Source organism: Helianthus annuus, chromosome 17, assembly GCF_002127325.2.
Source record: "Helianthus annuus cultivar XRQ/B chromosome 17, HanXRQr2.0-SUNRISE, whole genome shotgun sequence".
Classification (NCBI taxonomy): Eukaryota; Viridiplantae; Streptophyta; class Magnoliopsida; order Asterales; family Asteraceae; genus Helianthus; species Helianthus annuus.
The window spans coordinates 30,447,467-30,461,674 of NC_035449.2; the positions used below are offsets into that span (position 1 = coordinate 30,447,467).

At 38.5% G+C, this 14,208-nt stretch overlaps 2 protein-coding genes across 2 annotated transcripts; both read left to right on the forward strand.

Annotated features, from left to right (window-relative positions):
- The first annotated feature begins 859 nt into the window (after nt 1-859).
- Nucleotides 860-1,906, forward strand: LOC110923944 (uncharacterized mitochondrial protein AtMg00810-like). Its single transcript, XM_022167997.1, has one exon. The coding sequence runs from the start codon at nt 860-862 to the stop codon at nt 1,904-1,906; it is 1,047 nt and encodes a 348-aa protein (XP_022023689.1).
- A 10,863-nt stretch (nt 1,907-12,769) lies between these two features.
- LOC110923945 (uncharacterized mitochondrial protein AtMg00810-like) lies at nt 12,770-13,816 on the forward strand. The gene has a single exon (XM_022167998.1). It carries the CDS (start codon nt 12,770-12,772, stop codon nt 13,814-13,816), a length of 1,047 nt encoding a protein of 348 aa, XP_022023690.1.
- Nucleotides 13,817-14,208: the final 392 nt, after the last annotated feature.

Here is a 14,208-nt window from a genome sequence, read left to right on the forward strand (position 1 = left end):
TAGTCATAGCCCATTAACTATGACATCTAGCTCATTAGGCCCAACTAACAATGTGAATGTTGGGTCACGTGATTTGTTGCAGCAAATTCCATCAATTACTAATATTATTTCACAAAAATCAAATTGGAATAATGGATCACATGACTCAAATCATGAAGGCAGTATAGTTGGGCGTGAATCTCAAGAAAATATTAACTCTAATTTTGTGAACAGTAATGCACAACAAAATAATTTGGCGACACCCGAGCCGGTTGTTCGTAGATCTAATCGCGCAACAGTTACACCGGTACATTTTAACGATTATGTTTTAAATTCGAGTACTATTGATGAAGAATTTTTATTGCTTGCGGATGACGAACCGGCTTATTTTAATGATGCCAAAAATAAACCGGAGTGGATGAAAGCAATGCACGTAGAAATCGAATCAATTAATAAAAATAATACTTGGTCATTAACCGAGTTACCGCATGGTGCAAAAGCGATTGGTTTGAAGTGGGTTTTCAAGGTTAAGCGAAATGCGGATGGCTCACTAAATAAACACAAGGCTAGACTCGTGGCAAAGGGTTATGTTCAGCAACCCGGAATTGATTTTGACGAAGTGTTCGCACCAGTTGCTTGACTCAAAACAGTTCGGTTACTTTTATCTCTCGCAGCGAATGAAGGTTGGGAATTACATCATCTAGATGTTAAATCCGCGTTCCTACATGGCGAATTAAAAGAAGAAGTTTATGTCGTTCAACCGGAAGGATTCGTTAAAAAAGGCGAAGAGCATAAAGTCTATAAATTATCGAAGGCGTTTTACAGGTTAAGGCAAGCTCCACGTGCGTGGAATACGAAATTAAATAATATTTTATTAGATATGAAATTTCACCGGTGCTCGCAAGAACAAGCCGTATACCGAAGAACCGTTGGAACGGACATCTTATTAATCGGCGTGTACGTGGACGATTTAATTGTGACGGGTTCAAACTTGAAACTTATTATAGAGTTTAAGCACGGGATGGCTAAAAACTTTGAAATGTCGGATTTGGGAATGCTTACTTATTATTTTGGAATTGAAGTGTCGCAGAGCAAGGACGAGATAAAAATTAAGCAAGAGGCGTATGCAAAGAAAATACTGACGGGAGCCGGTATGATTAACTGCAATCCTACTAATGTTCCCATAGACCTGAACGTGGAAGTTTCTAAATTTGAAGACGAAGAAGATTTTGATGCAACGAGATATCGAAAGATGGTCGGGTGTCTCCGGTACCTTTTACAGACTCGACCAGATTTGGCGTTTTCGGTCGGAGTAGCCAGTCGGTATATGCAATGCCCGAAGCAATCTCATGCAGCTCTCATCAAGCAAATTCTTCGCTACTTAAAAGGTACTTTTAGTTATGGCATTACCTATACTCGAGGAGAAAATATGTTGGTCGGTTACAGTGATAGTAGTCACAACATAAATCCGGACGATGGAAGAAGTACTACGGGACACGTGTTTTATTTTGAGTCTTCCCCAATTACTTGGTGTTCTCAAAAGCAAAGTATAGTTGCTTTATCATCGTGTGAGGCGGAGTATATGGCGGCTAGTGCAGCCGCGTGTCAGGCGGTTTGGCTAAAAGAATTAATTGGTGAATTACTCGACAAGAAAATTCAAGCGGCGGTGTTACGTGTTGATAATACATCGGCAATAGCTCTCGTGAGGAACCCGGTTTTCCATGGAAGAAGCAAACACATTAAATCCCGGTTTCACTATATTCGGGAATGTGTTGATCGTGAAGATATCGTGGTCGAGCATGTTAGTGGCATTGATCAAAAGGCGGATATTTTGACGAAGGCTCTTGGGAAGATCAAGTTCAAGGAGATGACTGAAAAGCTTGGAGTTGAAGACTTGTCAGATACGAGTTCGAAATTCCGGGGGTGATTGTTGGAAATTTCGAATTAAAAGAGATTCCTTTGCGTGCAAGGCAAGGAACTATGGAGTGGATAATTATTAGAATATTTAAACGTGTTTGGGTTTAATTATTTAGTGATAATTATCATGTCCAAAACAATAGGTTTATTAGCAATCCTAGTTATAGTCTAATAGGAGTGTTTAGATTATAAATACCATGCTTTGGGTATTAGTAATTGTAATTCAAGTTTTGAGTCAGTTTCTTGAATAGTAATAAACGTTTGGGTGTTAGCCAAATACTTTGCAATTTCCGATTTCAATTTCTGTTCATACCGATTCATCTTGAGCATGTATGCGTCCAACCGAATCGAGCAACATCATAACAGAATTCATGTACATTTAAATCAGTATTAGTTGGCACTCAATAAACAAATGAATGACATCACAACATCTCATAAAAGGTCGTGGACTCCACATTTCCGCATCAAGGCTTATCATTTTACACCAAAAATGATCATGTTCGCTGAAAAATCAAGAAATACAATCTGTGGAACCTGGAGGTGATGGTGGAGTGGTAAGGGAGAGTCTTGGTGTTCTAAGGGACCCAAGTTCGATTCCTGCCATCCCCATTATTTTCTGCGGCACCTGGTGATGATGGGAGACTAGGCGAATAGGTGGAGATCGCTAGTTCGATCCTTGAACTGAGCGGGTTTTACCTCACCGCACTGTCGTGCCTTCGGGCGAGTGTTCACGGGCTTCGGCCCTAGGTGAGGGTTTTCCCCGGTTCGGAGGCGAATGTATCCTAATGTGATGAATTTCGCCAGTAGCCCGTTTGGAGGATTCGTTGGCCGTTCAAAAAAAAAAAAACAATCTGTGGAACGCATTAACTTCCAAGTTTGACTTGGCAGGTGATTTGAACCACACATTATACTATCCATAAAATCCAAAAGTTACTTATTTGTGACTTTTCATGTTCCAAATTCCTACATTTGTATAGCAATATCACAAAACTAAACCATAAGTCTGAAGTATCTCAAAAAAAAAAAAAAAAAAAAAAAAAAAAAGAAAGCCAAGAGACAAAAAGTTGGTATAAATACAACCAAACCTAGCAAAATTCTACGAATAGCAAAGCTATTGGTATACATGGGCTATGTATACACACAACACACATATAGAAAGCTACCAGTAACAAAATAGTACATGGAAAAAATATACAAATATAAAAATTAGAAACAACTTATAAACAAGGATACAAAAGTCAGGGTCGGCCCAAGGGTAAGCCAAATGAGGCTTGGGCCTTGGGCCACCAAAACTATAGGGCCTCCACAATTTTATGAAACCACAGTCTATTTATAAAAGATTTAGGGTGTGGGTTATCGATAGATTGATAGTTGGTAGTGTAGTGGTTTTGTGTATGTATGGATGTTGGTGAGACCTGGGTTCGAATCCCTGGTTCACCATTTTTTTTTCTTGTTTTTAAATTATAACACAATCTTTCAAATAATTACACTTGGGCCCTTTAAGTTTAACTTTTAATCACAAACATTTTTTTGGAAAAAAAGGCCACAAGATTTTACTTCACCTTAGGCCACCAAAATGGTTGAGCCGGCCCTGACCAAAGTTGGTATAGATGTGCAGAAAAATCACATTACCAAGAAAAAGATAAACTAAACAATGAAAAAGTTAGCAACAAAGAGACCCGTACAACTGCTTAAGTGAAATAAGCTACCTACCAACCGCGCTTAAGCGAAATGATCAAGCCTCAATTTGGAAGACAAGATGAAATGGTTTTAAGGTATAATAACAAGATTTCAAGACCAATAAAGAGATGAACACCACAAAAAAGAAAGAATAACCCTATTCAATTCAATTCATTGATACCTTTTCATTCATCAGATGGTGTTTAAGTATATATGTGTGGGCGCTCGGGGGGCAAAAGTGAAAGTGCATTAATTTTAACGTTATTTTACTAATTTCGTGAAAATAATGTTAAAAGAGGGGGATATCCGAAAGACAAGGGTGGCGTTGATAGCCGAAAGACAAGGGAGTACATGCACTAATCGGCCTTTGTATTAATTGCCGAGTGTTATGTGCCTTATGTCCAAGGCTTGATACAAAACTACCATTGAGTCGGAGGTCTCACTGGAAGTAGTCTTTCTATTCCTACGGGGTAGACGTAAGGTTGTCTACATCTGACTCTCCTGAGACCCTACCTTAACTTTGCTATTGGTAGGATTTACTGAGTATGATGATGATTAGGGGTGCAAACGAGCCGAGCCAGGCTCGAGCTCGAGCTCGATTAATTTATGAGAACTCGGGCTCGAGCTCGGCTCGATTCAAGCTTTGTTTTCAAAGCTCGAGCTCGGCTCGTTTGAATTTTATCAAGCTCGAGCTCGGCTCGGGCTCGACTCGTTTATTATCTATTAATTAGTATATTAAATAAAAATAATATAAATACTAGACTTTTTAGGCTTGCGAGCTCGATAAGTAAAGCTCGGGCTTGGGCTCGTTTACTAAATAAGCTTATTTTTAGGTTCAAGGTCGGCTTGTAAACAAGTTTAAATAAGCTCGGCTCGTTTACACTAAGGCTCGATAAGGCTCGACGAGCCTATAACGAGCTTCACATGTGAGGCTCGAGCTCGGGCTTGATAAACAAACGAGCTTTGTTTTTAGGCTCAAGCTCGGATCGGGCTTGATAAGGCTCGGCTCGTTTCGAGCTTTTTCTCGAGCCGATCTCGAGTAGCTCGCGAGCCGCTCGGCTCGTTTACACCCCTAAATGATGAGATGGTGTTTAAGTACATGTTAGAACTAATACAAGTGTATATGAGCGACCCTCATACTTTGCTATTATCATAAATGACCCCTTCTAATATTATTTGTTATTTGATAACTAACCATAGAAAACCGTTAAACCACATAACTACTGATCAGAAATTAAAAAAAAAAACAGAAAAAACTGTTCAAGAAAAACTAGAAGAAAAGTACAAAAGTTTGTACCATAATCTATCCCTACACAAAAATACACAATCAGACAAGTGGAGATGGATGGTGGTAGATGGACCGCATTGAAGACGGATGGTGGTGGTTATGGTAGAAGACGGGTTGAAGAAAGAGAAAGAAAAATAGAAAGAAAGATAGGGAAGATGAGTAAAAATGTGAGTCGTCTCTATTATTTTTTTAAATTGTTAAATGGTAATCTAGTCATTTCATACACACTTAACTGAAAAACTTAACACAAGTTAGTGATAAGGACCACACGAATGCAAAAATTACAAATATTGGGACCAACTCTGTAAGGGGGTAGGGGCGCCCATCACTTACTACTCACTCATCACTCACAACATCTAATCAATTTTCGCCATGTCATCGAGCTTTATTCCATCACTAGTGATAGTTTTTAGTGGAAATGTCCATGACTCATCACACACTATCAAAATCATTAAAAAAACAAAACTAAATCCATCACTAGTGATGGTTTTTAGTGGAAATGTACATCATTCATCACACACTATCAAAATCATTAAAAAAACAAAAATAAATTGCATGTTCTTTACGCGTGAAAATCTCAACGTGTTATAAACTTGACGAGTGATAAAAAGGGGTGGCGGCGGTGTTCCCTTGCATTCCACGAGTGATGGAGGTGCCATCACGGGGCGCCCCGTCCCCCCTAATTATTGAAGCCTTAGGACCAATTCTGCAATATCTGCAAACCACAGGGACCAACCAGACATTTAACTCTTAACAGGTTATAACCAAAGTTGAGTTTTTAAATTCTGGAATAGTTTCATAATTTTCAAATTATGAAAATTCAAATAACATAAAAATCAACCTAAAGAACACCTTATTCCCCCATATGGCTATGATAAGGCTATGAGGTGTGGGGGACCGCGGAGGGCGGTCGAGCCCCGTGGAGGCACGTCCACACCCCTGGTTCGTCCTGTCCCCATCGTCCCTCCATTGACGCTCGCGACGGGCCCATTGTTTTATAATCCAACACACACATATTGTCACACCCCGATTTCCACGTGTCTCACCGGTGGGCCCGGTGGGGGATTACTGTGACGTAGTTGGCAACAATATAGTCAAACCACACAATTATATGAATGCACAGCGGAAGCATAAAGATAAATATAATTCAACCTTTTGAATGTAATATCGAGTGTATTACAGAAGTCGAATTGTATCCACAGGGGATCATAAATAAAATAAAGTATTGTTCAGTCAGATACAGCATCAAGTTTGCGAGACTATTCGTGATGCTAGGAAGCTATTACCAGCCAAATTTCGTGTAGTACCTGCACTTAATCTTTTGGGGAAAATACGTCAGTTTACACTGGTAAATACGTTCAACTGACACATTTGAAAATGTTTATTAAAATTGATTTGAATGCACAAGGCACAAACTCTTTTATAACTTGGGAAAATTATTAAAATCTTGTGAACGAATTACATGTCCTTTTATGCGTTCAGTAGCCCGGATCCTGTCCGGGTTAAAGATTAATAGACACACCACATTGCGTAAAACCGTAGTGTAAAAACCAACGGCTACGTCTTTTAATAATAATAATGTCGACATAAAATACCGGGTGTACGCCTACACCGGGATGTCGAGGTCGTGGCCATTTCGTAAAATGATGCCAAGGATATCCCGGACAACGGTCATTAACCCCCCAAAGGCTTTTAAGTAACAAGACTGTTTAAATGAGCCGATCACATTATTCAATTAACCACCTAAGCGATGGAAGATATGATGCTCAATCAAGCGGTATTAATATACCGTATCCCAAGCCCGTATAAGGGAAAATAAGTTAAAGTATTTACCTTTGCAAGTATATTCCTTAATGGATTACGTCACAGATAGCTTTTACTGGGGCTCCTATTCTGGAACGAAGGTTTTAATTAACCTATTAGAATCCTAACGGGTCTTTATATTGGCCGTAGCCTAGACCGGTTGGTTTCGAAAGATAAACACGGTTTAATCGCGCGAAAAGGCGAAAACCGAGAATGGAGTGTGATTCTGACCCAACAAGTTCAGAGACTTGTTTTATATGGGTTTAAGGTTCACACTCTGGGTTTTGGGGTCAAAATCATATGGTTTGACCCATATCGGCTAATTTATGAAAACTAGTTTCATAAGCCGAACCGTGCGCACAATAGGCGAAACGGTTAACCATGAGAGTCCAACGCTTGTTTCCTATGTCAATATGCCTTAAAGAGGTTGTGGTATCAGTAGGATACCTTCCGTGATGCCCGTAACGAGTTTTAGTCATTATATCGCCCCGTAGGGGTTTTTCGGTCATTTTAAAGATTTTTAAAGAGCTTTTCGAGTTCTACAGGAAACCTGAGTTTCCCGAACAGTTTATAAAGTCTAAAATACTTTATTTATTATTTAAAATCGGTAGCAACTGGAATCGGGTCAAAAGACCTTGTAGAACTCAAGTTTTGGCCGAAAAGGGCATATTCGGTATTTACCGAACCGTAGCCATAACCGCAGGTTATGAGCAAGGTAAAAATTATTAAAAATCTTTAAAATTCCAAAAATATTATTTTATAACAGTGGGTAAAAGTTTTGGTGACGAAATCTTGGTTTAGATAGGCGTTATGCTAATTGCGCCGTTTATTACAAAAGTTTCTTATACATGCGCTATTTAGCATAACTCTCATTCTAGACCTTGGATTGACGTGAAACTTTAAGGACATGCTTATAATTTAGTAAGCAAGGTTATGGTCCGTTCACGCGTCCGAAATACTCGTTTTATTTTAAAAAGGCCGTTACGGTCAACTTTTAGGCGATTAATGGAAATGCGTAAAAGACTCGGACAAACAATGAACCGGTCACAGAGGGTTATACCATCATGTAACCTGGTCCTAAGAGAGTCCTAAGGCATATCTATACCTCACTAAAACGGGTCAGAACTGAAGTCAAAGCAAAAGTCAAACTTTTGCGACATTCAGCTCCGAACCGGGTCAATATAGCAAATGGTTGATTCAAACGAGCGTAAACAAGTTTATATACTTAATATCATGTTTTATGAGTGTCTAAACAGGTTTCATAGCATTTATATTACAGATTATGCAAGAATCGCAAAAATGGCTTTCTGTTGACTTTTTAAACGTTCATTTGACTCGACATTTGAACTAGTTAGAGTGGTGATCAGAGGGAACCCTTTTAGAGGTTTATCACCCACATAATTACCAACACATAACTACTTTTGATCCGTCATAAGACTGAGCCATCACGGATTTATTTTGAAGTCAAACCGTAGTTACGACGGTTTGGTTTTTTGCGATATTACTAAGAAAATTAAACCACAAAGGATTTAAACGACTTACAGAAGCTTAGGCTTGCTTAGAGAACAAAGAAGAAAGCTTGAGAGCTCTTAGAATGATCAGAGAAGGTGTGTTTGAGGTGTGTGATAGTTATGAACAATGCAAGCCTATTTATAGTCAAAGACAAGGTCCAAGATCATCACACATTGGTCTACAAGTGACCATGGATGAATGGCAGGTGTCACTAGGTGTTATGGGTCGAGTAGGGGGCGTCCATACCTCTGATAAACCCATTCCCACATGTTTGGCCGTTTAAATCAGCCAACAGCCACATTTCTGTCGCTGGGCATCGCTTACGGACCGAATGGCTTCGGCCTTGCGGTCCGTAAGCCATAGGCGGATCAAAATCAATCATTCCCCTCCTTACGGTCCGTAAGGCATACCCTTTACGGTCCGTAAGGGGTTAAAATTGTATCTTTTTGAAATGATTACTAAATCTTGTAATTAATATCGAATCTTTGGTAATTAATAACCTGACCTTTCGGGTTTGAAGGGGTAACTTTGCGATATGGCCCTTGATTAATTACAGTTAAGGACCTCGCGTTATTTACCTGCATCGTTAAGCCCCCGGTTAATTTATTTATTATCCGGAAAACCTTAAATTATATTATTGACGCTTTTAACCCTTCTCATACGAATTTGATCATAACTTTCTCGTTTTAAAACGGAACTTCGCGGAATTTATATAGTATATTCTGGTGAGCGTATAACACCGTTACAAAGCCTCGGGAACGTTAAAGGGTCACTCAGAGGTATAATTTAAACATGTTGACACGGTTAACCCCCCGTAGCTCGTAATCTCTCACTTTCTTCCGCGTTTCGCTTCCGTACGATCCATGATTTATTCGCTTGAAGGTACGAGCATCATTTAGGGTTACTATACAGTATATTTACCCTTGGTTGACATTTATAACCCTCGAATTTACATACTTTCAAGGTTTGTCAAAATTAGTCCTTTATTTAATATCGAATGCCACATGTAATCAAATGACACGTGTTAACACATTATTGGACACAAAAATTCGAGGTGTTACACATATACATACATGTATATGCATATATAAAGAGGCTCATCACCACACTCTTGGCCCGTCCATTGTGTAACACCCCGAAAATATAAAAATTTATATTGTAACTATAAAGTATAAATAGATGAGAAATTATTAACTAGAAACTTTTAACCTAGTTAATTACAAGACTAGAAATAGTCTATAATAGGGTTAAAAGTTACTAAATAATATGTTGAAGAAAGTTGAGGGACCTTAGTTGTTAAATGTGTAACTAAAATAGATAAAAAAAATAATAAACCAAACACCCCATTTGAGGAGTGCTGGTCGACCAAGAAGAAGCAGGGGGCGACACCCCCATATTCAAAACCCTAAACTTCCTAAAATCTGTAAATTGAAGTCTCAATTCAAGTTGAAATCGGAATTAGAACCTAGAATTGTGATCCTCATTGCAGGAGGATTCTAAGGTATGTAAAATTTGATGAAATCTCTTTACTTGAATTTCTCATGATTTTGGAAAATCTGGAGATTTATGTTGCATGTGTGTTATGTGGTTAGATTAGAATTGATATGGTGATTAAAAGTAAAACCTAGCCAATTTCATGTGAAATCATGACCAAATTCAGGAAATTTCCATGAACACCTTGAAGGTGGGTTGTGGGTTTTACATGATGATGATGAACACTAGGGTTTAGATGATTATCCTAGTGTAAATTGATTATAGAAAAGTGATTTCAGAAGGGTATGATGATTAAAATGCTATATGAGGGCTTATTTGATGTTAAGTTAACTAGCTAGCAAACTATGAACTTAAATGCAAATAATGTAGAAATTCTGCCCTCATAGTGTTTGTAGAAATGCCTCAAAGAAGGCTTAAGAAATAGAAATTTAAAGCTTTAACGCATAATTATGATGTTTCGGTATAATATGAGAAGTGAGGTCTAAAGAGAGTTCTAAACATGTCTTGAACTGAACTCTATAGGACAAGATACCGGAACGTCAAGTGGACAAGCTGGTGGTGATTCGCGGTTGAAGGGTGTGCGCTAAGGTATGTAAATTGACCGGTACATTTATTAGAATTGATGATTCTAATGTGTAATTGAATCTTTGAATAAGAGTTGTTTTGAATTAAGCGATGAAGTCGTTATATTGATTGATTGATTAAATTCGGTTGGTACTCGTTGGTAGTCGTCATAGCGGAGGATTCCTTAGACAAGCCAAACGGGTCAAATAATCAAGTAAAACATGATTAAGGCTCCGGAATATGATGGATTGTTCTTTGATATTGCTTAATATATAACATGTTTGAATTACTAGAATTTGATGTAGTGGTTTGTTAGAAAAGTAAATTCCAAGAGTTGGGTTTGAGTGAAATGAACAAAACAAACAAGACATGGAATTTCCAGGTACTACCGTAAATTACGGTAGTACCGTAATTTACGGTAAAGATCATATATGTTACGGCGTGGATCTCCTGGTTTACGGTGACCAAACATTTCCAGGTCTCACCGTAAATTACGGTGATACCGTAATTTACGGTGGATCCAGAATACCTTTTATATTTTTGTTATTTCTAATGTGATGTTAAACCTTGGGATTATATTATATAACAACGTCAAAACTAATGATTTTAACGGTTTTGATCATAGGTAATTTGGTGGATCTTATGGGTGGCGATCAAGTGATTAAATGAAGAACCGAACACTCCATTTTGAAGCTTCCGCAATGTTTTAGATCTTTTGTAGTCTTTGTGTTTGGGTTGTAAACACATGTTAAACAAATTTTTAAAATGCTTTAACTTAGTCATTAGTTGACTAATGTCTTTGTTACTTATGAACTTCGTTAATGAAAGTCATGTACTTAAACTATATTTTGTTAAAAATCAAGGGTAAAATTTAGGGTGTTACAAGTTGGTAATCAGAGCTCAAGGTTGTCAATAAGTGTTCGGTTCAAGCTTGATCGATCGTCCGGTAAGAATTAACTTATTTTGTTAATAAATTATGCACTACGTAAAGAATGAGAAATGAACAATATGCATGAAAAGAGTGTGTAAGCTCACTCAAAAACAAGAAATGCCTGAAACAAGAATGATTAAATCAAGTTACGAACTTGATTGAATTGAAACAAGAATGATTAAATCAAGTTACGAACTTGATTGAATTGAAACAAGAGTGATTGAATCAAGTTATGAACTTGATTAAATCAAAACAAGTAAAGCATGTTTTATAAATGGAATGTTTAACAATCTATGTAAACATTTCAGAAATAGAGATGGCCGAGGGAGGTAATGATAATGCGGTGCCAAGAGTCACCGAACAAATGAAGGAAGTGATTGCCGAAGAAGTTGGAAAGGCGATCGAAAACAGTTTGTCGGCCTTTATTGATAAAATTCAAAACACAGTTTTATCAATAGTAGAAGAGAGAATCAAGAAATTGGAAGATGATTCCAATTCAGCAAAGGAAAAGCATGGTGCACGAAAGCCTTGTTCATACAAGGAATTCATGGCCTGTAAACCCCCAATATATAATGGGGAGGTTGATCCAATTGTGTGCCAACGATGGCTAAGTGATATTGAAGGAGTATTCGAGAGAACTCATTGTGATGAAAATGACTACGTAGCTTATGGTACGGGTCAATTAAGAGGTCAAGCGAAAGACTGATGAGATAACAAAAAGAAGGAAATTGGAAGTGAAGCGGCTAAGGCCATGACATAGGAGGAGTTTAAGACGCCGTTTCTTAAACACCATAGTCCCAAAGCGGTCATAAATAGAACCAAGGAAGAGTTCATGCAACTCAGACATAAGGGTGAATCCATAGACAAGATCAGGGGGATGTTTATGGACAAGATAAAGTTCTATGATGATTTGGTGACAAACGAAGAACAAAAGGTCTATTACTACCATAACATGCTAAGTGCGGAGTATAGAGAGTTCATAACCCCTTCAAAATACGAGACCCTTACCGAGATTGTCAATGCTGCTCGGGAAAGGGAGATCGAATTGAAAAAGAGCATAGAACGGGGTGAACGAAGGGCACAAGATGTGAATCCAAGCCCTACTAAGAAGGCACGAACAAACGAAAGCGCAAAGAAATCTGATATGAAAGGGGGTCGCCAAGTTGCAGAATCTGCGGGAAGGGCCATAAAGGCGAATGCCGTTACAAGGATAAGCCTTGTCCCATATGCAAGAAAACGGGACATATGGCTATATCATGCCCGGAGAAAGTGACGGTTTGTTACAATTGTTATCGAACGGGTCACAAGAAGTCGGAATGCCCGAAATTGATTTTGACGAAGTGTTCGCACCAGTTGCTTGACTCAAAACAGTTCAGTTACTTTTATCTCTCGCAGTGAATGAAGGTTGGGAATTACATCATCTAGATGTTAAATCCGCGTTCCTACATGGCGAATTAAAAGAAGAAGTTTATGTCGTTCAACCGGAAGGATTCGTTAAAAAAGGCGAAGAGCATAAAGTCTATAAATTATCGAAGGCGTTTTACAGGTTAAGGCAAGCTCCACGTGCGTGGAATACGAAATTAAATAATATTTTATTAGATATGAAATTTCACCGGTGCTCGCAAGAACAAGCCGTATACCGAAGAACCATTGGAACGGACATCTTATTAATCGGCGTGTACGTGGACGATTTAATTGTGACGGGTTCAAACTTGAAACTTATTATAGAGTTTAAGCGCGGGATGGCTAAAAACTTTGAAATGTCGGATTTGGGAATGCTTACTTATTATTTTGGAATTGAAGTGTCGCAGAGCAAGGACGAGATAAAAATTAAGCAAGAGGCGTATGCAAAGAAAATACTGACGGGAGCCGGTATGATTAACTGCAATCCTACTAATGTTCCCATAGACCCGAACGTGGAAGTTTCTAAATTTGAAGACGAAGAAGATTTTGATGCAACGAGATATCGAAAGATGGTCGGGTGTCTCCGGTACCTTTTACAGACTCGACCAGATTTGGCGTTTTCGGTCGGAGTAGCCAGTCGGTATATGCAATGCCCGAAGCAATCTCATGCAGCTCTCATCAAGCAAATTCTTCGCTACTTAAAAGGTACTTTTAGTTATGGCATTACCTATACTCGAGGAGAAAATATGTTGGTCGGTTACAGTGATAGTAGTCACAACATAAATCCGGACGATGGAAGAAGTACTACGGGACACGTGTTTTATTTTGGGTCTTCCCCAATTACTTGGTGTTCTCAAAAGCAAAGTATAATTGCTTTATCATCGTGTGAGGCGGAGTATATGGCGGCTAGTGCAGCCGCGTGTCAGGCGGTTTGGCTAAAAGAATTAATTGGTGAATTACTCGACAAGAAAATTCAAGCGGCGGTGTTACGTGTTGATAATACATCGGCAATAGCTCTCGTGAGGAACCCGGTTTTCCATGGAAGAAGCAAACACATTAAATCCCGGTTTCACTATATTCGGGAATGTGTTGATCGTGAAGATATCGTGGTCGAGCATGTTAGTGGCATTGATCAAAAGGCGGATATTTTGACGAAGGCTCTTGGGAAGATCAAGTTCAAGGAGATGACTGAAAAGCTTGGAGTTGAAGACTTGTCAGATACGAGTTCGAAATTCCGGGGGTGATTGTTGGAAATTTCGAATTAAAAGAGATTCCTTTGCGTGCAAGGCAAGGAACTATGGAGTGGATAATTATTAGAATATTTAAACGTGTTTGGGTTTAATTATTTAGTGATAATTATCATGTCCAAAACAATAGGTTTATTAGCAATCCTAGTTATAGTCTAATAGGAGTGTTTAGATTATAAATACCATGCTTTGGGTATTAGTAATTGTAATTCAAGTTTTGAGTCAGTTTCTTGAATAGTAATAAACGTTTGGGTGTTAGCCAAATACTTTGCAATTTCTGATTTCAATTTCTGTTCATACCGATTCATCTTGAGCATGTATGCGTCCAACCGAATCGAGCAACATCATAACAGAATTCATGTACATTTGAATCAGTATTAGTTGGCACT

Bases quoted from the DNA above. Each gene is read 5' to 3' on its own strand.
- LOC110923944 (XM_022167997.1), top strand. From the start codon at position 860: ATGAAATTTCACCGGTGCTCGCAAGAACAAGCCGTATACCGAAGAACC.
- LOC110923945 (XM_022167998.1), top strand. From the start codon at position 12,770: ATGAAATTTCACCGGTGCTCGCAAGAACAAGCCGTATACCGAAGAACC.